Source organism: Mirounga leonina, unplaced genomic scaffold (genome assembly GCF_011800145.1).
Source record: "Mirounga leonina isolate KUSES-001 unplaced genomic scaffold, KU_Mleo_1.0 Mir_174, whole genome shotgun sequence".
Lineage (NCBI taxonomy): Eukaryota > Metazoa > Chordata > Mammalia > Carnivora > Phocidae > Mirounga > Mirounga leonina.
The window spans coordinates 46,516,570-46,542,127 of NW_023270451.1; the positions used below are offsets into that span (position 1 = coordinate 46,516,570).

At 40.1% G+C, this 25,558-nt stretch overlaps 1 protein-coding gene across 4 annotated transcripts in view; it reads right to left on the bottom strand.

Moving 5' to 3' along the window:
- PDE1C (phosphodiesterase 1C) overlaps positions 1 to 25,558 on the bottom strand; it is a 283,357-nt gene that overhangs the window by 61,352 nt on the left and 196,447 nt on the right. For all 4 annotated transcript variants that reach the window (XM_035020856.1, XM_035020859.1, XM_035020857.1 and 1 more), the window contains 7 exons: positions 22,196 to 22,296; positions 19,565 to 19,693; positions 18,359 to 18,460; positions 17,683 to 17,803; positions 9,078 to 9,159; positions 6,035 to 6,155; positions 3,955 to 4,130 (listed from right to left, as the gene is read on the bottom strand). In XM_035020856.1, the coding sequence (XP_034876747.1) occupies positions 3,955 to 4,130; positions 6,035 to 6,155; positions 9,078 to 9,159; positions 17,683 to 17,803; positions 18,359 to 18,460; positions 19,565 to 19,693; positions 22,196 to 22,296 (832 nt within the window). The remainder of the gene's footprint in view (positions 1 to 3,954; positions 4,131 to 6,034; positions 6,156 to 9,077; positions 9,160 to 17,682; positions 17,804 to 18,358; positions 18,461 to 19,564; positions 19,694 to 22,195; positions 22,297 to 25,558) is intronic.

Consider the following 25,558-nt stretch of genomic DNA (forward strand, 5'->3'; position numbering starts at 1 on the left):
AAATCATGGAGATAAAAACTACAGCATAGGAAATATACTCAATAATACTGTAATAATGTTGTATGTTGACAGATAATGACTATACTTATCAAAAAAAAGAACATAATTAAAAGGCACGTGACAAAAAATTAAAAGGCATATGACAAACTAGGTAGGGCAGAAATTGCCAAGATATTTTGTCAATTGAAGAATTGCCATCCTTTATATATAAAGAGTTATTATGAATCAATAATAAAAATATAAACATCCTAATGGGAAAAATGAAGGGGAGAAATACAGGGAAATACCTCCCACTTCTATTGGAAGACATTAGCTAAAAAAACAAAACAAAACAAAACAAAACAAAACAAAACTCTCCAGAGAGAAATTTGATAATATGTATCAAGAGCTTATAGTTTTTCATCTACTCTGACAGAGGAATTCCACATATAGAAATTTATCCTAGATAAATAATCAGAGGTAGGCTCAAAGACTTTTTAACTTGTATGTTTATAACAGTGTTATTATATACAGTAATGAAGAACTGAAAAACCAAAATGTGCAGAAAAAGAGGAATATTACATAAAATGCAGCCATTTAAATCATACTTTCTAAGAATATTCAGTATCAAGATAAAATTCTTAAAATAGAAATAGTAAAATAAAATATAGGGCAATATTTTGCTATGATTCCAATGTATGGGGAAAATTTTTACTCATATAAATATATATGCATGATAAATAAAATTAAAAAGAATTATATCAGAATTTCACCAATTTCTGGCTGAAGAGGTTAGGAGTGATTTTTATTTCCTTCTTTATAGATATATTTATATTTCAGCATTATTACCTAAACATGTATTTTTTTTAAAAGATTTATTTATTTATTTGACAGAGAGAGACACAGCGAGAGGGAACACACGCAGGGGAGTGGGAGAGGGAGAAGCAGGCCTCCTGCTGAACAGAGCCCGATGCGGGGCTTGATCCCAGAACCCTGGGATCACGACCTGAGCTGAAGGCAGACGCTTAACGACTGAGCCACCCAGGCACCCCTAAACACATATTTTTACACCAGAAAAAATGTTTATAAAGTATTAAATAATGAACAAAAATTAATATTGATCAGACTTAGAAATTATTATACCTACATATCTTTGGGAATAATAATTTTCAGCCCTGTGAGCTGTTAAGAAATATTTATTTACTCTTTTCTAACAACTATGGGTTCTGGTCTAGCTAGCTTTGTATATCAGGTTGGTTAATAAAACTAAGAGTTTAGATCCCATTCTAATCAATTTAATAACAACATATGTTCAAGTGCCCCATGCAGGTCAGGCTTTCTTGAAATCACGGTTTTCTGGTAGAAAAGAACAATGAGCAAAACAGACTGGGATAATCTAGTACAAACTAATCACCAATGGAAAAAAAGATATAAATGAATCTCTTAACACCAGTGAACTAGTCAACAGCATTACTGGGAGGCTGAAAATATTAGGTAAGAGTATTAGATATAGGTTGGTACTTTTACCACCATCTTCTTAACTCTGCATTCAAACCTCTAACTTTCTTTTCCAATTTTTTAAAAAATAACAGCTATGAGTTATCAGGCACTAACCACATACAGGTTCTGTTCTCAGTGCTTTACATATTTATTTCTGTTCTTTGCATCAACTCTGTGATATGTATTATCATCCTCAGAAGGTAATTTTCCCAAAGAATCTACATGAATCTGCCAAAGAGTCTAGTGCAAGTAGGGATTCAATTCTCCATTTCCCCACTAACTGAAATTTGCTTTGATATTCAAACTATCCTCCCACAAAACATACATAACCCAGGCTTTGCGCCTCTGTCCATCCCCTTTCTCCTTGTTCCCCATTTTAAAATCTAACACCTCCTGCAGGATCAACCTCAGGCAACCTTGAAATCCTGGCTACAAGATGCCTTCCCAAAAGCCCTAAGCAGATTAAGGGACAAGTCCCTTTATGCTTCCAAAATAGCTTGACCGTATCTCAACCAGCATACCTAACATTTGGTAATTATTAGCGTTTATTTATGTCATTTTCAAAAGGCCAGTTTTCTCCTGGAAGAGAAGCCATCTAATGCTCCCCTCAGTGACTAGTTTCGGAAGGTAACTTAAGTAAGCCAGATAACTGCGAACAAATTATTTTGAAGTACCTCTTTAGACTGTGTGTTGTCGGGAATTGGATTTTCATATGTAATGAGTGTCATTGATTATAAGAGAGTGCTTCTTTTGAGATGATGTAGTAGCTGCTATTGCCACTTGCAACGTCTGCCAACAGGGAGAATTTAAATGTTTAAGGCATCTGAATAGACTAGGGGAGGCTACATTTAAAATATAGAAGAGGTATTGGCTCCGTAGCTCAGGGTCTAAGGTCTGTCCCAAAATGATAAGGGCCCAATTGTGCCTTAAAAGCGCCATAAATATAAACCCTTGGCCCCACCTGAAATGAGCAGCCACTTGGACTGGATTTTGTGGACAAGCCACAGTGGCTGGCGTTTGAAAAACTGCAACAGTGAGGTAGGTCTCTTCTCTACCACACAAGAAGCAGCCCCTGATGTATGAGGGGCCAACAGAGCCAGAACATGTCCTGCCCAGCCACTCCCACGCTTCTTTCAACTTGCTGTGCGGGCACTGGTGGATGAAAGTGTCAGGGTTGTGTTTGAGGTTAAAACTCTCCTTTTCTTGTAATGAGGGCCTGAGGCCCAGGGCCAGTGGGTGATGGCGACAAGCTCAAATCCTTGACTGAACTTCCTTCTTTCCTTGAAGGAAACTCATGCAAATGCCCCCTGCCCTCAGGAGACAGTGAGCTCTGAGGACCAGATGTCTGTGATTCATCTCTGTACTCTCGGCACATAGGAGGCATTGGGTAGATGTTAACAAACACTGACTATTGTTGAAGGTTCACCTGCACAAACCCCACTGGGGTCAGCCCCCTCGCTGAGCTCCAAGAGCCATCTATGTTTGCGTCTCTCCCTGGAATCCAGCGCCACGGCATCGTACCCTTATCTCAGGTATCGTACCCTTATCTCAGGTACGCGTTCCTCCCTAGGCTACAGGCTGAGCCTGTAGTACGTAAGGATCATGTAGTACCCATTTGAGAAACACGAATATGCGTATGAGCAAATGGATTTCAGCTTTCAAGAAGCACACGGATTTCAGTCCTTTTTATTTATAGTACCAAGAGTCATGAATTTTCTCATCTGAATTTTGATATTGGCCTCAGTGAATTTTGCCTGCAAGTTACATTCATCTCAGAAGATCAGCCTGAGTCATGAGTGAAGAGAAGTTGAGAACATGAAAGGGGGCTAAAAATGCATGCAAGGATATTAAAGCTCCTTCTATCCCAACGTAACGGCAGAGGTGGCTATTGGTCAGGCTTTACTTTATTTATTTTTTTTTAAAGATTTTATTTATTTATTTGAGAGAGAGAATGAGATAGAGCATGAGAGGGGGGAGGGTCAGAGGGAGAAGCAGACTCCCCGCCAAGTAGGGAGCCCGATGTGGGACTCGATCCTGGGACTCCAGGATCATGCCCTGAGCTGAAGGCAGTTGCTTAACCAACTGAGCCACCCAGGCGCCCTATCAGTCAGGCTTTACTTTAGATAAAGGAAGAAATTAAGGCCTCATCATTGTGTCACATGATAAGAAATGAGAATGACCAGGTGGTCTCACAGAAACCAAGAACAACACCCATCCACTGCAAGATCTTTATACCAACAAGGGGAATTTAGTCAGACAGCACAAATGTCATGCTGAAGTGGGGGCTTGCCTCATTCTATTATGCACTGAGTGCTACATACAATGAAGAGCCAAAGAGAGTGGATCCTACCAGTTGGCCATTTGAATCCAGATCCTGAGATAGTGCTTCATTTGCAATACCCATAAATCAGCAATGCCTTGTTTTCTAAGTGGATTTGGACGGATCTCCTGGAAGATTCCCCAGTAGCATGTTACCTTTAGGCACCTTGGCCCTCCATCTCTCCCGGTTGATGTGCACCACCTCAGTCCAAGTGGCTTTGAAACTCTTGTAGTCAACGGGGATGACAGAACTGTTGATGGGGGCGCTTCCTTCTGAGCTAGTGCTCTTCACGCCCGATCGCTTTGCATCCGCCGAACTGATGCTGTTCAAACTGGAGGACAAAAAGTCACACCAAAGAGGAAGGGTAGTGTTTTAATAATGTATGCCAATGAGCAAGCCCAAGAAAGGAGTGGTTAACACTCCTCAAGTTGTGTTGCGAAATTCCTGGGTCCTGAAGTTTGCAATTCCTATTTTCCATATGTGACAAACGGGAAATTCTGTTTTCAGCAGGAAAAAAAACCATTAAGGTTTCAGCCTCATGAGTATCACTATTCCCCATATTTCTTCTCTGCTGATTGGTATCCTCTTACTCAATATGATTAGAATTCCCTCACATGAATTCTCTGTCTTCAACTCTCCGAAATTAACTAATTTGAAACTGGGCTTCTACTTGGTTTCCCAGTGCAGCCACCTGCTTCCACACTGACCACTTTCCAAGTTACCCAGCCACTTGTACCTCTTTCTCTCCAGCTCCAAACCCCCCACCCCCCGTACTGGAATGCCTCTGACCCCAGGATCCCCAAGGCCAAAGTAAGAAGTTTTCCTTATGTTCCCAGGGGAAGCTGAAAAGGCACAGACACCCTAGAGACTGTGGGAAACAGTCATATAAAAAGCATTTTTTAAATGAATATTACTTCGGGCACCTGGGTGGCTCAGCTGTTAAGTGTCTGCCTTCAGCTCAGGTCATGGTCCCAGGGTCCTGGGATCAAGCCCCGCATCGGGCTCCCTGCTCTGCGGGAAGCCTGCTTCTCCCTCTCCCACTCCCCGGCTTGTGCTCCTGCTCTCGCTCTCTCTCTCTCTGTCAAATAAATAAAATCTTTTTTTAAAAAAATGAGTATTACTTCATGTTTTAAACATGGGCAACTTTGCATATATAGGGAGGTCACCTTCTGGGAAACTTGAACGTATCACACACTTCCAGGTGGCTAGCGCTGTGACCAACATGAATGCAAACCCACTGACAACCACAACTGAGGCTGAATAGATAAGCAGGATACGTTTCAGCCGAGTGCTTGCAGAGCTACGGGGTAGGGGACTCAGGCAGAAGGCTTCTGTCCGCCATGTCAGCAGCCCTCACTGGGTCCATTCACCTTGACCATCCCCAGGACCCCACTGTCCTAATATTTTTCCTATCTTCCCTTCTATTTACTCCTTCTTTTGCTCTTTGCTTATTTTTCCCATTAAATTCCATTTCTCTCCTTTCTCCTGTATAACAAAGCCCCAGGTTCTACATGGACAAGCGGGAAAGGGGCAGCGGGACTAGCAGTGGCACCACTAATAAAGACTAAGTGTTAGTACTTCCTCCGTGCTCGACCCTGTTATAAGGGCTTAATGTAGACTGAATAACTTCTTTAATCTTCCCTCCAACCTAGGAGTATGACAACCCACATGGGGAAACTGAGGCCACTCACCTGAGATGGCATGGCTACCAAGTAATGGGACTGGGATGTTTAACCTGGAATCTGACTCCGGAGCCTGCTACTTATCTATGCTCAATATAATGAAGTTATGTCAGAGGTGATTTAAAGCTTTCAGGTTCTTTTTCTTTCCTCCACTTCATTCTCTTCCTAAACCTAGAAATGAAACTCAGTTTCATTTCTTGTGAGAATTCTGATCAGGGGTACTTTCTTTTTGCACTGGGGAGCAATGACTGCCTGGGGCCAGGAGGTCAAAGTGCTGTGATGGGTGCTGCCATGAGCAAAAGCACCAAAAGAGAGAACGGGGTGGAGGACCAGCCCTGGAAACCCATCAGTCGTGGTGTGGATCTTGGTCACTCCCTTCCAGGCCAGCCTGGAGAGCACAGATAGTCCAGCCTCCACTCCTCTGAGAAAAAGAAAGAGGCAGACACACCCTTACAAGAGAGGGAGGGCAAACAGCATTATGAAATACCCCGTCTCTCCCAAAGGAATAGCTCTGTCCTCACCTGACCCCCATCCTTCAAGTTTCTCCACTGACCTTGAATGCCTCTGTCCTGTCCCGCCACTTTGGGAGGTTTCATCAATTAAAGGGCTCACAATCTTCTCAGTCATGTCCGTGAGCACAGTGAAGGTGGGCTCCACAATGAAATCAATAAAACCTGAAAAGAGACAGCAACACCTCAGAGGAACTACATGTTAACTGGGCCTTTCCATATTTTCCTATGGAAACTGATGAGTCTTATCTTTCTTTTAAAATTTATCCACAGAGGAGCTCTAGATCAGATAAGGAGAGAGGAGGTTGGTCTTTATTCATTTAACATATTCCTTGAGTTGAATATCATGAGTCAGTTCCATCTCTCCAAATAACTTTCCTATGACTTTCTAGTATCCAGCTCAATCAAGTGATGAAGAAACACAGATTCAACCCCCACTAGGTAACCAGTGCTGTGGTTGGTGCTGCACAAGAGACAAAGACGTAAAACACAACCTGCCTACCCTCAAGGCATTTATAAGAGAGATTAACTGAGCATAGAGATGACCCCTAGAGTATATGGAAAGGGCCAAAGGAGAAGCCCAAAGAAGGCCCCTGGGAAGGTGAGGGAGGGAGGATATTTTCCCTCACCCTGAGAGGCCTGTGAACAGCTTTATGGAGGTTGTGATGTTTGAGCTGAGCCCTAAGTCTCTTCACTCCAGGTGGAAGGGGTGGAATAAGCAAAGTGACGAGGATGGGAAAAAATGCAGGATGTGTCTGAGGATTGACTGGGGCTTAAGGATTTTTTCAGAGTTGGAGTGGGAAAGCTTGGGAAGGCAGGTAATCATCAGCTCAGGAAGGGAGGCTCCTAAGGGTCTGGCTAAGGAGTTGGGTGGGACCTAGATGGGTACTAGAAGCCCCTTGAGATGTTTGGGGAGCATCACAGTTAGATTTTTTCAGTGTTCTTTGGGAAAGTTAATCTGGCAAGATGGGCATGAAGGGAGAGAGCAGGAGGGGCTGAGTCTGGGAAAATCATTTGAGAAGCTGTTGTGACAGCTCGAAGGAGAGGTAAGGAGGTGGGATCCAGTGCCAGCGTAAGGTGGGGGTGTCATGGAGGCACGGGTGCAAGCAGCTCGGGGGGGGGGTGCTGCCTCTGAGTGAGAATTGTTAGAGACCTCCCCCAGCAAAGCAGAGAACCCAGGGATGATAGGGGAGCTGTGGCTGGGGAAAAGGACGATGGGCTCAGTCTTAGATCTGCTGACTCTGAGGTGCCAGGGATACATCTAGATGGGAAAGGGTGAGCAGAACTGGAAGAAACAGGGTTGGAACCTGGGAGAGGGGTCAGATCTGGAACTGGAACTTTGAGATATCACCATGTTGGGGAGATAGTTGATGTTAGGCTCTAACATCTAACATAGTCACTGTCTCAATGGCCCAAAGATACCCAGGTGTTCTGCGACACATTAGTAGAAAATATATGATCTGGAACTACTGGTGGTAGTTTATTACACAGCCACGTGAAAGTTGGAAGGAAATGAAACCCTAATCAAAGGAAATATGGTGTTTGGTGCAAATGCTTTTATGGTTTTCATGACTGAGGTGGGCACCCAGCTGATTTCCTTGCCTCTAGTCTTACTCAAAACCCTCCCAGCTACCGATAAGAGAAATCTTTCTAAAACAGTGGTTGACAAACTTTTTCTGTAAAGGGCCAGATAGTGAATATTTTAGGTTCTGTGGGCCAAATCTATGACAACTCCTTAACTCTGTCACTGTAGTGTAAAAGTAGCCATAGACAATATGCAAAGGAATGAGCTTAGCTGTGTTATAATAAAACCACTTATAGGACAAGTACGCCAGATTTAGCCCATAGGCTATAGTTTGCTGACTCTTATTCTAAAGCATCAATTTATATTTTTAAATCTTACTTAAAATTCTTTAGATATGCCCTGATTTCCTCCTTAGACATGTCACTTACTTCATCCTACTCTCTGCCCACTACTCCAGCCATATGGAGCTGTTTGTAATGCCCTGACCATACTAGGCTGTTTTAAATTTCCCTGCTCAGTATATGCTAATCCCTTATCTGGAATGCCCTTCCACCCACCCATTACACACCTCTAACCAACAACACCGTTTGCCTAGATATTACCTACTTATTTCTTAAGCCCCAACTCAAATATTACCCTTCAACAAGTCTTTCTGAGTCTAATGGTCCACACACTCTATTCTATACCCAACTGTGCCACATACAAAACTCTACCTTAGCACTGTAACACTCAAATAGATTTTGTTTTCCTAACATGTTGTCTACTGCCCAATCCTCGTTCAGTGTCTTTGGGAGCAGATGCCATATATAATCTGTATTCGTTTTTTTATAACATCTATTTTAGTGCCTAGCAGTGCCTTGCACCTAACAGAAACTCAATATACTATTACGAAAAAAAGGAATGAGTACTCAAAATACAAGTGGAAAAAAAACTCAGTAAATCCTTGTTGAATTTATTTTTTGAATGATTTCAGACTCTTCCAAGCGAAGAGCACTGCTGATATTTAATTTATGTGTGATACTGGTACCCTCTCTCATATCTGAGGATTTTTGTAATGCACATATATTATGGTTATTAGAGTACAAAATTATCTTTTCCAAAAAAAAAAAAGGTGCTAAAAGGTTTCTAAAAAGAAGGAAACATTTAAAATGAGCCATTCCTAGAAGTAGGGTCATCTAGGAAATGGGACTGTCCTGGAAACAGGGCCAGAGAAATGATGCCAGAGAGACTTCCAGGATTGCATGCAGAATGGAGAGGCTGAAATAGAATGGGCTTCTTGCCACTGATTCTTGTTATTGCACTGGAAAGTTGAGGCCCCTTTTGCTCTTAGTGGGGAATGATAGCGACAGCAGAGCATCACTGTCTAATCTTCCCACAAACCAGCCACATTTCAGGGAGCAGGATGGGGAGAGCAGCTCCAACCCAACCAGCCAAAGCCATGAGCACAGCACAGCAGAATGGAGCCATGTTCCCAGCCAAAAGAATCACTGGGAGCATGTGAGCTTACTTCTAGGCACCCCTCTCTGTTTTTTCTTTCCATCCAAAGGGCTGTCAACACATACCCACTTGCGACTGAGCAACCATCGTTGACTTTCGATCACACAGAGGAGAAAAAGGCAGCCCCAGCTCTGCTTCTCTGTCACCCTAGGAAAACAGGAAGTCACAGTAAATTAAGATCAGTAGGCAAAGTTGCCCAGATTTTATTTAGCAACTTCAATTGCCACAAAGGCCACTGGTCTTTATTATAATTATTACAATTACATTATGTAAGAAGTCCTTTTGAGGCCTGCTCCTCTGCATAAAAGACACCAAGAAGCTGAAGCCCTCTGGGGTCCAATCATTCCATCCAACTGCAAAGGCACATGCTGTTGTATAGAAAGCCTCATTAGGCAGCAATAGGTCCCCCGAGGAAAATAAGAAAAGCCATTGTGTCTTGTGGCCTAGAGCCAACACTGCAGTCAGAATTCCTGTGTGTTCTCGAGTTGTCGAGTCGATCTATGGCCTTTCTTGAGCCAGTGAAGCCCCCCCACCCCAGTTGTGGGCAGTGTCCAAAACATAAATTCAAACTGGACTGATTTGGATTTATTCTCCCAGTGCTGCTACCTAACGCTACACACAACTGGGGTAAGTGCTTCCAGGGTCTTAAGCACAGGGTTCAGTCCATAATGGAAAGTGGACCAAAAAAGAAACAGAGTAAATAACTGCTTGTGTTTCTCAAGTTAGACAATAATAATTCTCTGGTCAATATATTCTCAATCTCACCAAAAAGCATCACTATAACAAGTAAGTACGATGGAGAGTCTAAATAATGAGGGTTGAAAACCTGGACCAAAAGCTCAATACTTCAGTCACACACCTAGAGGAAAGGGAGAATATGGCACCCTTCTCACAGTAGTAAAGTTGTGCTAATTCATTTTACAAAGGATAGAATCTGCTCAGGTTAATGGCTACTGACCTCGGCTTGAATCTGGCCTTTCTCCCTCTAGCTGTGTGATCACAGGAAGTTTATTTTCCCTCTCTACATTTCAGTGTTATGTTCTATAAAGTCTGGAATAATAACCCCTATCGTATCAGGTTATGATGAGGATTAAGTGGAAACATATGTAAATAAATAAAAGAACTATTTAATTGTTTCTCTAATATTGGGTATCTTAGGTATCTCTAATATTTAAGTCAAGATTTGAGAAATGTTTAGTGAATTTGTTATACCAAATACACTCTGATGACAATAAATACTATAAATAAATCAATAGTACATAAAAAGTAATAACAACATTCAAAAACTAGACCGGGTTCAAAAACTAAATGCTTTTTCTTTCTAAGGCATGTTACCAAAGAGAAAAGATGCTGGCTCTCACTCTCTCTCTCTCTCTCTCTCTCTCTCTCTCACACACACACACACACACACACACACACACACACACACACAGAGAACATCTACTGAAAGGAAGGAAAAGGCATGGGCGTCTGAGGAAGCTGAATGATGGGGTCACAATAGGTGCTGGGGACATCCAAGGGTCTCAGGAACAGTCCTGAAGTGGCTCAGTTCCTTCTGCACACTTTCCTGTTCCCATGGGACACAACAGCCCCTCCATTGCTGAGTATGCCTTGCTGCGTGCTGCACTCTCTCTCAAGTGGCATGATAAAAATAATTTATTCCTGAGCTATTTCTACCTGGGCAGGATGAAGAGAAGGAAGAGTACTTATAACATAAACTGTTGTTTTGTCGATGGTTTAGCAAGATAGCTCAGCTAAAGCAAATAAAACCCACTCTTACTCCCTATGAAGCAGGGATAAAAGTTGGTTTTTTGGTACATTTTAATGGGGTGGTCTAGAAGAAGAGGTGGTGAACACTAACCACTTGACTATTAAGGCATAAGCATTAATTTGGATTGTATTACTAAAAACATACAAGCTATTAAATAACTTCTTATCCCATGGACTTGTCCATTCCACATCTACACATCACTTATATCTTTTGGATTTAATTGAGCTGAGTAGACTCAACTATTAAATGCCTATTTCAAAATAGTTGTCATTGAATTTCCTTTGGAGGACGGATACATTTATGAATTGGAAAAAAATGTGCAGAAGGTAAAATGGAAGGATGTAATTCTACAGGTGAATTCAACTTGACTGAAACAATATTATATGACTCTATAACTACTGGCCTGTGTGGAATTATTCATACCCTTTCCTTTTACTGAAGATGTCAATATTTTTAAAAAGGGGCAAAAGTCTCAGCACAACAGATTTTTTTTAACTAACTCATTTTTTTTTCCAGGACAATGAAGAAAAATAAATAACTATTATTCCTGCCATAGGGGTTAAGACTAATAAAGTCATGTAGTCAATCTGCAAAAGGAGCACAATGCATTTTGTTGAATGAATGAAGAGATGAATTTGATTAGAAACACTCAAGTTCTTTGGTTACGTGGACATTTATGACAGGCAAGCTGGGGGAGCAATTAGGCATTAGCTGTTCATAAAGCCTCCCTCCTTTTCCTTCTCTATTTCCTGTCCACACAGCTACACTACATTTCCCAGGATATCTGTCAGTTAGTGCTAGATAATAAAACAAGAGGAGAGGGGATGTATCTCCACCACACTTCTGGCATATAAAATCTCCTATGCCTACTTCTCCACGTTCTTCCCTTTTTTGCTGGCTTGATGTAGACAAGCAACATGAAAGCCATGCAGAGTCTAGGTCTAAAATCACTGCTGATTGTAAACTATCTGCCAATCAATAAACACTTGTCCTGTGCTTTACATGAGTGGGTAATAAACTTCCATTTTATGTGTGTCATTATTCATTTTGGGGTTTGTTATAGAAGCTATATGTAAGCAACAAGCCAATCAAGAAAAACAAAGATTATTTCCATATTGTAAGGTCACAGGGCAGGTGACATCTCAAGTGAGTCTTCTCAGGTAGAGTGAAGAAAAAGTATTTGATTGGAGAGGGTAACCAAAGCATCATGCAAAAAAAAAAAAAAAAAAAAAAAAAATCACAGCAATGTACACTCTTCTTTCCCAGGGGAAAAAGTTACAAATAGGAAGTATAAGAAAATTATTGTGATTTTGGATTTAAGATAATATAGTGAAGACATCTGTGTCTTCTCAGAAATTATCCTCTCAAAACAGGAGAGCAAGAAACAGAAACACAAATGCTAGGAAAAATCTGTAATCTCAAATCAAACTAGATGAGGAACGGCTGCCAAATGTTGTGAATATCAGAGAGGGGTGAGGTAAGAGCCCCAGAGAAGAGGCCTATGGCTCCAGATCTCAGATAAAACTTGAAGAGCATAGTTCTCCTGGTTCTCTCTGGTGTGAGGAGCTACCCTGGGCCCTATTTAGTCCCTAGGAATAGTAGAAAAGGAGAAGTTGAATGAGGAAACACATAGGCATGGCAAGAGGATGATGGATGGCAGAGTCTGAATTGTGAGCAGCCCTACAACTGCTGCTCACTGCTGTCTGGGAAGAAATAAAGGTTAACACACACACACACACACACACACACACACACACACACCCCACATCATAGAAGCCTCATAACAAACCATGAAGAATCTCGGCTAGTTTAGAATATTGCTGTTCTGGTTTCTCCTTGGCACATACATCCTGCAAATAGTTTAAAAAGCATTTCATTCAACAATAGTAAATAATAGTAATAATAAAATGAAGAAGGAGGAGGAGAAAAAGGAGAAGGATGAGGAGGAGGAAGAAGAAGCAGCACTACCATCACTACCAACAAAAAAAACCTGTGAAAACATGTATCAAATGAAAAAGGAAAAAAAGGAATAAAGGAAGAAACAAACAAAAAAACAGGAAACACCAGAAAACACAGTGCCACCAAGTGATGACCAGACATATTGTCATGAACAGAAAGAAATTCCTGAAATTATCAAGAAAAGGGCTCAGGGAAATAGGAGCTATCAGAGCTCAGGAAAGATATGGAAGAGAAAAACAGAATGATTGCATAAATGAAGACTGCACCGGAAGCGGCACAAACAAGAGTTGTTCTTGATGAAAACACATTAAGGGGCATGGAGGTCAGGAATGTAAAAAGCAGGCCAAACAAAGACCACTGATCAAAGAGTTAATGAAGACTTAAAGGAAAAATGTAGACATGGAAGAGAAACAAAAGAGAGTCAACGTATGAATAACTGTTTTCCCTAAAGAAGAGAACTTAACAAATGGAAAAGGAAAGCATTCAAAGATGCAGTCAAGGTAACTTGAATCTATAGAAGAAAAGAACAAGCCAGTTCCCAAGGAAAGCTATTAAAGAAGAGTCATTATTGAAATATACCCTAGTAATGTCAGTGGGCTTCAAAGATAAAGAAATAATCCTTTAGGGCACATAAGCATAAAGATATATCACCTAGACATGAAAATAATTACAGCAGGGCCTCCAACCTCTCCATAGCAATATTCACAGGTAGAAGACATTTGAGTGAAATATAAAAAAGGCCTCAGGGAGAAAAAGTTTGATCAAAAAAATGTCTTACCCAAGCAAACTATGGCCCAAGTATAACAGCAGTAGAAATATGGGCAAGTACACAAAAATGTGGTTTCATTAGCTCTTCTAGAAGAAACCACCTGAGGAACAACGTTGGCCAACCAATGGTGATCAACCAGGGCCAAAGTACCAACACTGAGCAGAATCAAGACAAGAACAACTAGAAAATTATGCTCTTGTCGGTTTTCTACCTTTCTGAGTCACATTGTTTAGGGTGTATCTTTTGTAAGCAGCATAGAAGCATAGAAGGCTCATTTAAAAAATCAGGACAACTTAGAAATAATATAGCCAACAAATAGTAACAAGGAGTTAGTTATGTTATGGAAAGGAAAATAAGAATGGTATTGGGAAGTAATAAATAAACGCCGGCTTTCTTACCTGTTGGAGATAAGAATATATCATTTAAACCTGATACATTAAAAACAGAGCTCTATTTAAATAATAAAGAACAGACTACAAGAATTAAACAAGTTAATAAAACCTACTAAAATCAAGTGCTGGGGAAGAGGAAGTAGAAGTTTACTACTTTTTATAACAAGGAGGCAATAGATACTATCTAAATAAATAGAGGATGTAAAATTTTTATTATCAAGTTAGCCCCTGGAAGAACTAAAAACATAATATAAAACTTCCAAGTCATCAGAAGAAATAAATATAGAACAAAGCAGATGGCACAGTCACTATAATGAACTATTTATGAAGAAGCTGTAAAAAGAGAAAGCATAATATAAAATATGGTGGTACCTAAGATCAAATATTCCTATCATTTCAATAGATACGAATATAGCTGATTTCAAATAATAAGAGAAAAGAATCTTAGACGGCCTCATAAAAAACCTCAATTATATACAGTGTTTAAAAGGCACACCCAAACAAAAGTATCTCTGAAAGGCTAAAGGTAAAAACCTGTGCAAAGACAAGGCTCATATCCTTAAAATGAGTCAAATTTGAATTCTAGGTAAAAGCATTAGATGCGGCAAAGAAGCAGGCTTTATAATGATAAAGGTACAATAAATTATGACAATCTAATAGTTATGAATATCCAAGAACCAAATAACATAGAATCAACATTCACACTATGTAGAAAGAAAAAAAAAAACTAGAAACATCTGTCATCCCACAATAGATCAAATTTTTTAAATGATATATAGAATACCTAAATGACATAATTCATAAGTAGATACATGGGGTATTGTTTGAATTCTATACCCTGCTAGTAGAAAATAAATCTACTTTTAAAGAGCAGTGAACATTCACAAAACTGATTATATAGTAGGTGACAAATGATTCACAATAAAATCCAAACAATGAAAAAATTCTTTGATCAAATTTCAATAAGCCACAAATGAATTACAAACTAGAAAGCAAAAGAGCCCACCATTGGAAAATTTTATAAATAAACACCTCTATCTGAACCAACTCTTGGGTAAAAGAAAAATCTACACCAAAATTACAGAATATTTAGAAAGGAATGATTGTGAAAATACTGCATATCAGAATCTATGAGATTCATAAGAAAAAGACAAACCCCTAGCCTTATATTTTCTAATACTAAACAGGCAGAATGAAATAAGTGAATTGAGCATCCAACTCAGGAAGTTAGCAAAAGAACAAAATAAACTCAAGCAGAAGAAATGAATTAGTAAAAATGAAAACTTCAATTAAGGTATTATAAAATAAAATAGAAACAAAATAATCAAATGATTAGCCAATTTCATAGAGAAGCAAGGGGAAAAACACTAATACATGAAATGAGAATTAGAAATGGGGAAATAACCACAAACACAGAAGATATTAAAAGAATTGTAGGGGACGTTTGCAAAATATAAAAATAAACAGCAATATAAAGGAAATGAACCTCAAGACTTATATAGCATGTATTTACCAAAGAGGCAAACTTATACTTCTTTAAAGTCAATATTTCATTGAGAAGCACCCCAAGGCCACAGCTTGGATTTTGTAAAATATGGTTATAATACTGAAGATGTAACTTACTTTTTTAGCAAAGTATGGAAGGTCTGGTCTATCGGCACTGAGGCTATGCCCTTATTTTGAATTACAACCCAACTTCCAAATGTAATACTTTCAAAGGCTCTATAGTCCCATTGAGCTTTCCCATTTGAACTGTCTGATTTAAAATCTATAGTTAAGCGCTGAGGCAACGTTTCTCCTCCATGGGTTACTTACAATGGCTTATGGCATCTGGGTTAAAATATTAAGTCAATAAAAATAATTTACTGAATCATAATTACTAAAAAATAGTTCCAGTCCAGTGAGCTAACATTCCATTCCCAATAGGCAAGAAATTCAATAAGGTTATTTTCACATTGCCTCTAGCACCTTTTCATTCAATTCAAGCATATGTGTATACAAACAAGGTTTCCATTATGGGAAAAAATGTGCACATATTTAAGATATTTCTCATATCTACTCACAATTAAAAGAAGGAATCACTTCAGTATCTCACACTTACATGAGTTAGCTATCACCTACCTTTGGCTGTAGATTAAATACTCCCAGCCATAGGGGGTGTTATTGCTCAAGCAATATTAAAAAAAGCATATGATAATGGGGAGTGGTTATTTACAGAAAATCCTCTCACTAATATTAACAGAATAGCTTCCGGAAAAATGGCAGAGTCATTCTTGTATATACAAGGCCCACCTGTCCAGCTCTAGTTCCTCGCACACCACTGGGTTCTCCTTGAGAACAAGTCTGAGACCAAGCAATGACTTTGCGAGGGGAAACAGCCATATGCAGAATAGGGTACCTGATGGTATATTCACATAATAGCTTAGGGGAGCATGTGTGTGTACAGGTGTTGATGTGCACCCCTGGACAGTATGAAGGATTAAGTGTAGAACATTTAATGCCAGAAGGACCCTAAGGAAACATCTGGCCCAACCTTCCCCTAAATCCCACCCACTCCACCCCCCAGCCACCACCGCCACCACCTCCTAAAACACAAGTCACAGATAAGACTATTGGGAACTAGAAGCGGGATTTGATTAGTCCCATGAACCAGTTGGAATAAAAACTCTAATGTAGGGTCTTCTGGACTTTGTTGAATATGCTGTTGACTCTGGTCCCACCTCATCACTAGATATTGTGTACAGTTTCAGAAGAAAAAACACACACATACAGACGCCTTCTACAATTTTTCCATTCAAACCAGAGTCACAGAATAAGAGTAGTCATAGAGGAGTAATTTGCTTCAAAAAATCAAGTAACCACTGAAAGAGCCTATCTCTTGTCAGTTTAGGGGACAAAGTTGAGACTGGCGTCATGAGTAGTATTCTGTGCAGTCTCAGAGGTCTCCCAGTCCATGATGTGAACCACCCTTCTTGAAGTAACCAGAGGTAACTGAATTAACTGTACTGATGTGAGTTGGCTATAATTTAGGCCCCACAGTCTGCATGTCATCTTGCCTTCAATCTCAGGACCTCATATCTTGAAGCAGTTGTTTTAATGGCAGCTCTTCTTGAGAAGACGTCAGTTTTGATACTATGTATTAATTTTCGGATTTCTCTACTTCTGTGTACCTTTTTTAAAATTTAATTTTCAAGCACTGCCTACTCACTAAAGACTCTGGCTACCCTTGTAGAAAACACAACCCTGTGTCTTAGGATGTAGTATTTTTAAATATAATTGAAACAATAGCTTCTAGTGATTTCCTGACCACAAATTGCCACACCTCACTTTGGAATTTGACAACATGGCTTATCTGCTCAAAAGAAACAACCCAATCTACTGTAACAGATCATTATGAGTTAAAGATTAGCATCTTAATCCCACACAATGATGTAAAAGCAACCAAAATTTGGTCAACCCATTAGAATGAGGAGTAAAAGGGAAAGTATCCAGATGATATTTTGACAAAAAACTGACAAAAAGGATTTATTTTTTCCAAACAGAAATGCATAGGACAGAAATACCATGATGTTCTGAGAACCAAAATTTAGGTAAGAGTCAAACACCACATAAGCAAAAGGCCAGGAAATTTTTTTAAAAAAGAAAAAAAAAAAGCTATGAACCCTTCCTCCCCAAAGAAAATTATTGTAATGCCAATTGTCTTATTATAGCATTGCTGAAATATAAAACTCAGAAACTATCTAGTGCTGACGGCCCTGAGGAGTAGCACAACAAGATACCTGTCTGAAGAATTCCTCCAGGAGTGACATTGTCCAGCGATGATGGAGCTCCCATGCTTTTGCAGGATGGCTAATGTCCGCCGTGTGCAACATCAGGGATAATGCTTTTGGCTTTTCAATTCTATAAACCCAAAGGACCCAAACATGTGATGACCAAACTTTCAGAACCTCAATAAGAGTTTTTAACAATCATTAATTTCTTCATCTCTTCCATTCTCCCATCTCAAACCCCATGTCAGCTGAACTGGGGGGAAAGCATCATTTCATCCTACAGCTGGGATATTCATGAGCTTAGTCTCCATGCTTATTGAACTGGACACCTCATAAACAGACTCCAAATGACTTCTGGAATGACTGCATCATTCAAAAAGACAACAAGAATCTAAGAGTCACTCACTGACTTTTGTTGCCCCTGTACTGAGTAAATCTTTGATTACTTAGTTTCCCACAAAGAATTCTTTTAAATTCTTACCTGGGGGCAAATTGTTACTGGCCCTATTATTTATTTCAACCCTGATGAAAATCTGTCTGTGATATGTATACCCGCCATGCTCTCTCCTCCACCAGCCCCACTTCATGAGACCATTCAGTGAAGCTCTCTGAAGAAGGTGCAACAACACGCACAAGTACCAGTTCAAACACCTATAAAAACACATGATGTCACAGGTCCACTCACGCTTCTGGCTGTTGCAGAGCAGTCTTCATTGCTTTGATTTGTTGGAAATGACAGGACATGTCCGTGGCCATCACCATCTCAATTACCAAGGTCCGAAACTCCCTTTCAGGGACACCCCGTGGAGAGAGAGGCATGGAAGTAAAAAAATGGAAAGTAAAAATTCGCTTATATTCTTTGCCACTTCTAAGCAAAATCGGTTAATTAGTGGTGACATTTCTAATCAACTTGAGCTTTTTAGGTGGGCTTTTTTTTTATGAGGAATAAGTGAAGGTTAAGGATTAAGGAAATCATTAATTAGGAATATGACATGTGGAATGTACATTATCACTCAGAATGGCTTATTTCTCTGAATCTTTACATAATGGCTAGCACAAAGATATTCAATGAACAGCTGATCATTTAATTAAAATAGAAGTACTATTTGCAACGCAGTAGATTCAGAACTTTGTAAGGATTTAAATGGTTTTGCCTCTAATTTTCGAAACACCTTGATCTGTATTTATAGCTACAAAGACTTGCAGGCTTGCTATATACATCACAATGTGTGTTAAGCATTTTAAATGGATTATATCATTTATTATAACATTGACCAAACCAAGAGGTAAATTTTATTATCTATTTTCTAGAAATTAAATTTTACAACAGTGTGAAGGGGTTAAGTAACTTCCTAAATGCCATACAACTAGTAATTGTGCCCATATTCAAACTCAGGTATGCCGAAATTCATTAAAAAACACACAATGTCATTTAGGCAACAGAATTAGAAATAATTTTTGAGTGTCAAAATAATTTCCTTAGCGCAGTTTTGAAAGATTTTCAAAAGAAGTTCAAATCAAATGGAAGGCGAAAAACGAATGCTAAAAGAAAAAAACTCAGATTTAAGAAGCTAAGACAAGAGCAACACAAGTTTCCTAAGGTAACAAGCAGCAAGTATTTCCAAGGTGCCTATAATATATTCTAATATTTGTGTTAAAAAAAAAGAGAGAGAGAAGGCAGGGAAGAGAGAGAAGGCAGGGAGAGAGAGAGAAAAGGGAGAGAACGAGTTGGGAGGAGAGAGGGAAGGAGACAGAGGATGAAGAGAAAGGAGGTGAGAGAAAGGGTGCCATAAACAGGTCAAGTGGTATTATTTCTCCAAAAGCGGCATACTTCATCTCTCCTCATGGTTCCTTTCCTAGGCTCCAAATCTCTCTCCTGTCTCATCCTTACCTCCAGTCATCCTTTGAGAGGTTGATCAAAATATTCATTTCCTCATCTTCTTGCAGAAGGCGATAAGCTGCACTTAAATGGTGATTTTCTAATACAGACTTATCGTTGTACAGAATAGCAGGGTCAGACCTGAACAGAAAGCCAAGCAAAATAATTTAGGATGTTAAACGGTTGAGATTTTTCAGGTGACTCTCTCAAGCTAGAATACACCATCTTTTTCCCTATGTTCAACAATTATCTTTGCTCCCATATGCCACTTTTGTCAACCAATAAGCTAAAACCAACACTACAAATTATTGGTAGATATATGTAGGGTAGTTTAATGTCAATATGTTAACATGAAATATGTGATATCCAACCTGAGAACTCTCTGAAAGCCGTTCCATAACCAGATGTCAATGATTTCTACTAGTAGCATAGGGGATTTCATAAAACATGGGTCAACTCAAACTTCCTTGTATTTTCTGGAATGCCTTTAAGTTTTTTAAAAATTTTATTCAATGAGAGAATTTATTTATTATCGTTACAATTCTCTGAACACATACCACCTGGTAGGTACAGTTTGCCAAGTTCCTCTGGTAGTACCTTGACCTTAACATTTTGCCATGTGGAGGCCATATGTGTAAGATTGAGGGTGAAGAATATAAGGATTATAGGACAGTTGCTAATCACTTCCTCACAGACCACTGCACCAAACACAGAGCTGTACACTATTTCAGTATCTTCAATTTAATGAAAACTTAGATTATTAGAGCTTATTTGTTTCTCATCAAGGAAGCTGGGTCTCAGTGATGTAAAATGACTTCACAGAGCCCCACAGTGCGTACGTGGTGGGGTTGGGATGAAGGAAGGTCTTCTGACAGTTCGGCCACTGGTCCCCACCATAACTTGTGCCTGTCATTGGCCAATTTTTGGGATATACCTAGCATACCTTTAAAATGTTAGGCTTAACATACCATCAAAGGACAAAGAACCTGGTTACGGATTTAGTTTTCTGTATAGGGCTCACACGGGCTGAGATGCTTTGAATAAAGTTCTATTAAAGAAGACCAATGCTTAAATTTTATTCCAAAGCAAGCGTAACTGAATCCACTGGAATTGCCTCACTCCTATGGAGATAACACAAAACATGCAAACCCTGTGGTGAAATATCTGATCACGTATCTGTTAAGTCAGGCTCCAACTGATGTATATTTTGTGACATTAAGCTCTTTTCCAGCTGCTGTAATTAAGCCATTTCCTCTGAGTTAAGATGGGTTTTGATATTGGTCTCCAGCAAAGACCCATGTACAGTTGCTCCACCCACCTCTCTTCCGTCAGCAGGTGTTATTCACCACAGCCTCTGTCCTCAGAGCAAAGATTCCACTCACAGATATCCACTAAACAGAGCTGCTCTGTGGAATTCCCTGTATTTAAAGCCCTTGCAACAGAACCACAAAAGGCGGCTTCCCAGCAGCTGAGGCTCTTCTGTGTGAGGAAGGGGGAGGTAGACAATGAAGCTGGCGGCTTACATCCTTTTGTCTGCTGCCATGCTATTGAAATTCCCCTTCTGAACAGAGATCAGACAATACTGTCTTCTTTTGTGTACCCCATAATTAAGTGTTGGGTTCATTAAATACATGTAGATTGATTTAATGAACACAAACCTATCTGGCGTGTGCACCTGCTTTTTTCAAATGAAACCGCAAGTATTTATTTAAATTCTCATCTCTCCCTGCTACATTCTTCCTCTTAGCCATGCCATCTTTCCCCAAATTCTAACTTCTTTTGATTACTATGTCAAGGCCCAATTAACCCTATTATCAGAGTCTCTCCAGTTTCATAGAATTGTCTTAAGAGAAGGTAAGTTCTTAGGCTAGGAGAGGACAAAGTTTCACCCTAAATGGAAAAGACAAGTGACTGGTACTGCTTGCCTGGAATTCTGTGCTGAGAGGAACACTAAAGATAAATACGAAGCTTGGTTTAAAGAAAATTGATGAGTGATGTCTGTTATAGTCAAGAGGTTCAGAGTTGGGCACTTGGACCCATACTTAATTCCCCCCACAGAGATCTGTGTTTACCTCTGAAGTTCATCATAGTGGGTACAAAAATTATCTATGGTGAAGGCAGTCTGCATGAGACAACCTAGCTCCCCAAGCCCTCTGCCAGGGAGCAATGCAAGCACCAAAAAAGAGCAGGGATGAAATCAGGAAGGATGAGAAGCATGTCCCCAGAATCCCAGAGGTCACAGGGCAAGAAGGCTCAGGTATTGGACATGTGGACAGAAACATCCCAATCCTGGCCCATCCTCACTGATTCAGTCTACATGGCATCTGCACCTTTTTGCCAACTGTTCTAGTAGAAATAGAGTATGCACGATACATACATAAGGAAACAAATAGCTAGCATTCCAATAAAGAAAAGGATATCCATATTTGATGTGAATAACATATGAGCATTGGGAGCAGATGACTTCTCAAACTCTAAATCTTGACTGAAGCTGACCCCGTTGATGTCTTGTTGAAAAGTTCATTTCTTCAGAAATGCAAAATAGAGTAAACCATGCAAAAGAAAGGTGACTGATACCTTTCTGACTTCTCAAACTCTACCCCTACCCCCTCCTGCCTCCTCGCAAACATCCAGCATCCTCACCGTGTCTGAATGTGGAAATTGTTGGTGGTTCCGGTGTGCTCATAGTCGTGGATGGCAGCTGAGAAGATGATAGCAAAGATCTCCAGCTCTGTCAGCCAGTTCTGAAAGGGAGATTGCAGGGCAATCAGATAATCTGTCTCTTTCTCAGACAAAGTCTTCAGCTTGCCGAACATACCCGCGTCGCTGCCTTTCTACCCTGCAGCTGGCAAGCTATTGCCAAACACATGTTTTCTGACAGACGGAATTTTCTTCCCCCTATGAGGAGACCGGGGGATATGGTATTTGGAAGTAGCTTGCCCAGCAAGGTTGAGAAAGCTAACTAGTAGTTTTATTATTTTTTTCAAGGAAGCAAAAATCAAGGAACATGAAGACTTTAAAAACCCTCATTGTATTCTTTCCCAAATTCCAAGTCAAGTTCTTAGGTAGACATAGAAAAAAATACATATTGGGCGCCTGGGTGGCTCAGTCGTTAAGCGTCTGCCTTTGGCTCAGGTCATGATCCAAGGTCCTGGGATCGAGTCCCACATCGGGCTCCCTGCTCGGCAGGAAGCCTGCTTCTCGCTCTCCCACTCCCCCTGCTTGTGTTCCTGCTCTCGCTATCTCTCTCTCTGTCAAATAAATAAATAAAATCTTTAAAAAAAAAAAAGAGAAAAGAAAAAAATATATATTAAAAATTTTAACACAATACCAGAACTAAAAGTAACAGAAAATCTGTCTACCTACTAGAAAGTGGGTATTTGTAGACAGAGGAAAGATAACACCTGGCCTTCTGCCTTATGCATGCTGATGTTTGAAGAGACCCCCCACCCCCAACCATGCCACCAAAATTGGCTGTAGTCCAAGGTTCTCAAACTGTGTTCCCTGGACCCTCAGAGGTAGCATCACCTGGCAGCTTATATTACACATGTTCTTGATATTTTCCATACATATATATATTTTTTCATTTTGGCAATGTCTTTCAATTCTTCCCCAGTACCCTGTCCCCACCCATCAGCCTCAACTCCCTCTACCTACCCACCCGCCCCCCCACCACCAATATAGCTCTTTCTGCAAACTTACGTGAAGTTAACTTAACATTTTAAAATAAGATTAAAAGGCTATCTTGGAGCCTGTCGAGCCCTGCTTGGAACAGAACTTCTAAAATGACAAATATGTCTGGAACACTGTAGTCTGAGGCTATGTCTGTTGGCTCTAAGTAAGGTCTCTGGAAGTGTTTATACTCGAGATGAAACCGAATTCCATGTAGGCAAGAGAGTACTCATGTGTACAAAGGAAAAGATGATTCCTGGTGGTGAACCCAACGAAACCAGAGTAGTCTGAGGAAAGGTAACTCATGCTCATGGAAACAGTGACATGATTCATGCCAAATTCCAAAGCAACCTTCCTGCTAAGGCCTTTGGACACAGAACCCATGTTATGTTGTACCCCTCAAGGATTTAAACGAGGGGGGTGTGGGGGGAGGAGAGGGGCAGAGGGAGAGGGAGATGCAGGTTCCCCACTGAGCAGGGAGCCCAGGACCCAGAGATCATGACCTCAGCTGAAGGCAGATGCTTAACCAACTGAGTCACCCAGGTGCCCCGCAAAGCTTCATATTTTAATATGGTCCAGATATTCTTGCCTTTTTCAAGTTAATTACTGTGAATCCAGAAGATTTTATGACAACCCATAAGAAATAAGAAATTAAGTCCCACATGAATTTTATTCCAGATTTATCAAACTGAGACAAGGCACAAGCCACAGATCCTGTCCGTATTTCCTATCTACAAAAAATGAGTGTCACAACTAATTCAATGACAGGGACAACTGGTAGTGGTGGACTTCAGGAAGCAAGCCCAGTGTGCATGGGCATAGGGGCAAATGGGGGTCAGTGGACACGTGAAGGAAAACGACATGGGCAAAACTGCTCGAGGGGACATTATTCTCAAGTTGTGGGTTTTGTATGTGAATGACAGTTTCTTTAGTAATGTTTCCACCCCTGTATTAGTTTTCTATTGCTACCTTAAATTACCACAAACTTAAGGCTCAAAGAACATCTCCCATTTATTGGCACAAGGTTCTGGAGGTCAGAAGGCAGCACAGTGTGGCTGGATTTTTCCAGTGAGGATCTCACACGGCTGAAATCAAAGCGTTGGCAGGGCTGTGTTCTTTTCTGGAAGCTCTGTGGAAAAATCTGTTTCCAGGTACATTCAAGGCATTGGCAAAAATCATTTCCTACTCAAACTTTCCACTTGGCTCACTCCATCTTCAAGCTAGCAAGAGCCAGTTGAGTCCTCACAGCTCCTCGTCACGCCTCTTGGCTTGCAAGGACCCACAAGATTACATTGGGCCCACCTGGGGAATTGAGGCTCGTCTCCCTACTTTATGGTCCTCTGATTAGTGACCTTCATTGTATTAGTGTTTTGCCATCTAATGTAACATTAGTAAGTGTTATGACAGAGGGCAAAGGTCATGGGGGCCAAAATTCTGCTGACCACAAACACTAATAAAATTATTTAGCACTCTTTAGCCATTTAGTGTTTCCTGTATAAATATGATGATGGCATATATGATCAAAAGAACAAGATACACAGCCTCTCCCCTTTAAAAAAAAAAAAAATAAGCAAGAGGAAAATTAATGGCACTTGCCTGACAAAACAATGAAAGGGGCCAAGGGATGGCTTTGGAGTTTGGAATCCTTTGACCTAAATCAAAATTTGACCGGAGCTCAAAGTCTGATTCATATTTATTCAATCAACAACTTTTTAGTCTAATCCTGTTCAGGGATTTTTCCTTTAAAAGTGGGCAAAATAATTCTGAAAGGATTCAAGCATCTTCTCGGCGTCTAAGTAAAGCAATAATGAGTAATATAAACAGATTACAATGAGTAATACTGTTGATGTTGAAGACCAGGCATCACTTTATCAATGGGATGTTTTGATTCCCTATGTGTCTTACAGTTTATAAAACTGAAATGATTTAAAGCATTTCCCCCTCTTGGTTTGTAATGAAAGGTTAGAGTAACAATATGTTCTCCATTCATCAGAATGCTCCCCACCATTTCTGTAAGCTTGCAATGAAAGAAGTTTGTTTTGAGCTGCATTTCCAAGAGAGAGGGGGCGGGAAGTAGTTTCTATATTTAAGAATGATTCTGAATATGGCCTGAATTGATAATGAAAATTCAACGGCAAATGAGCTCATTTAAGAACAGCATGCAGTACATCATGATCATTGGTTGCTGTAACATTCACGTTAATGATAACTTGCATTAGCATAAATACTTGGGAGTTTTTCTTGAGGGCTAAAAAAGCTGTGTATGATTTACCTTTATGTCTCCATAGTATACTGTACACAGCAGGTACTGACTAAATATATGTTGAAATAGAT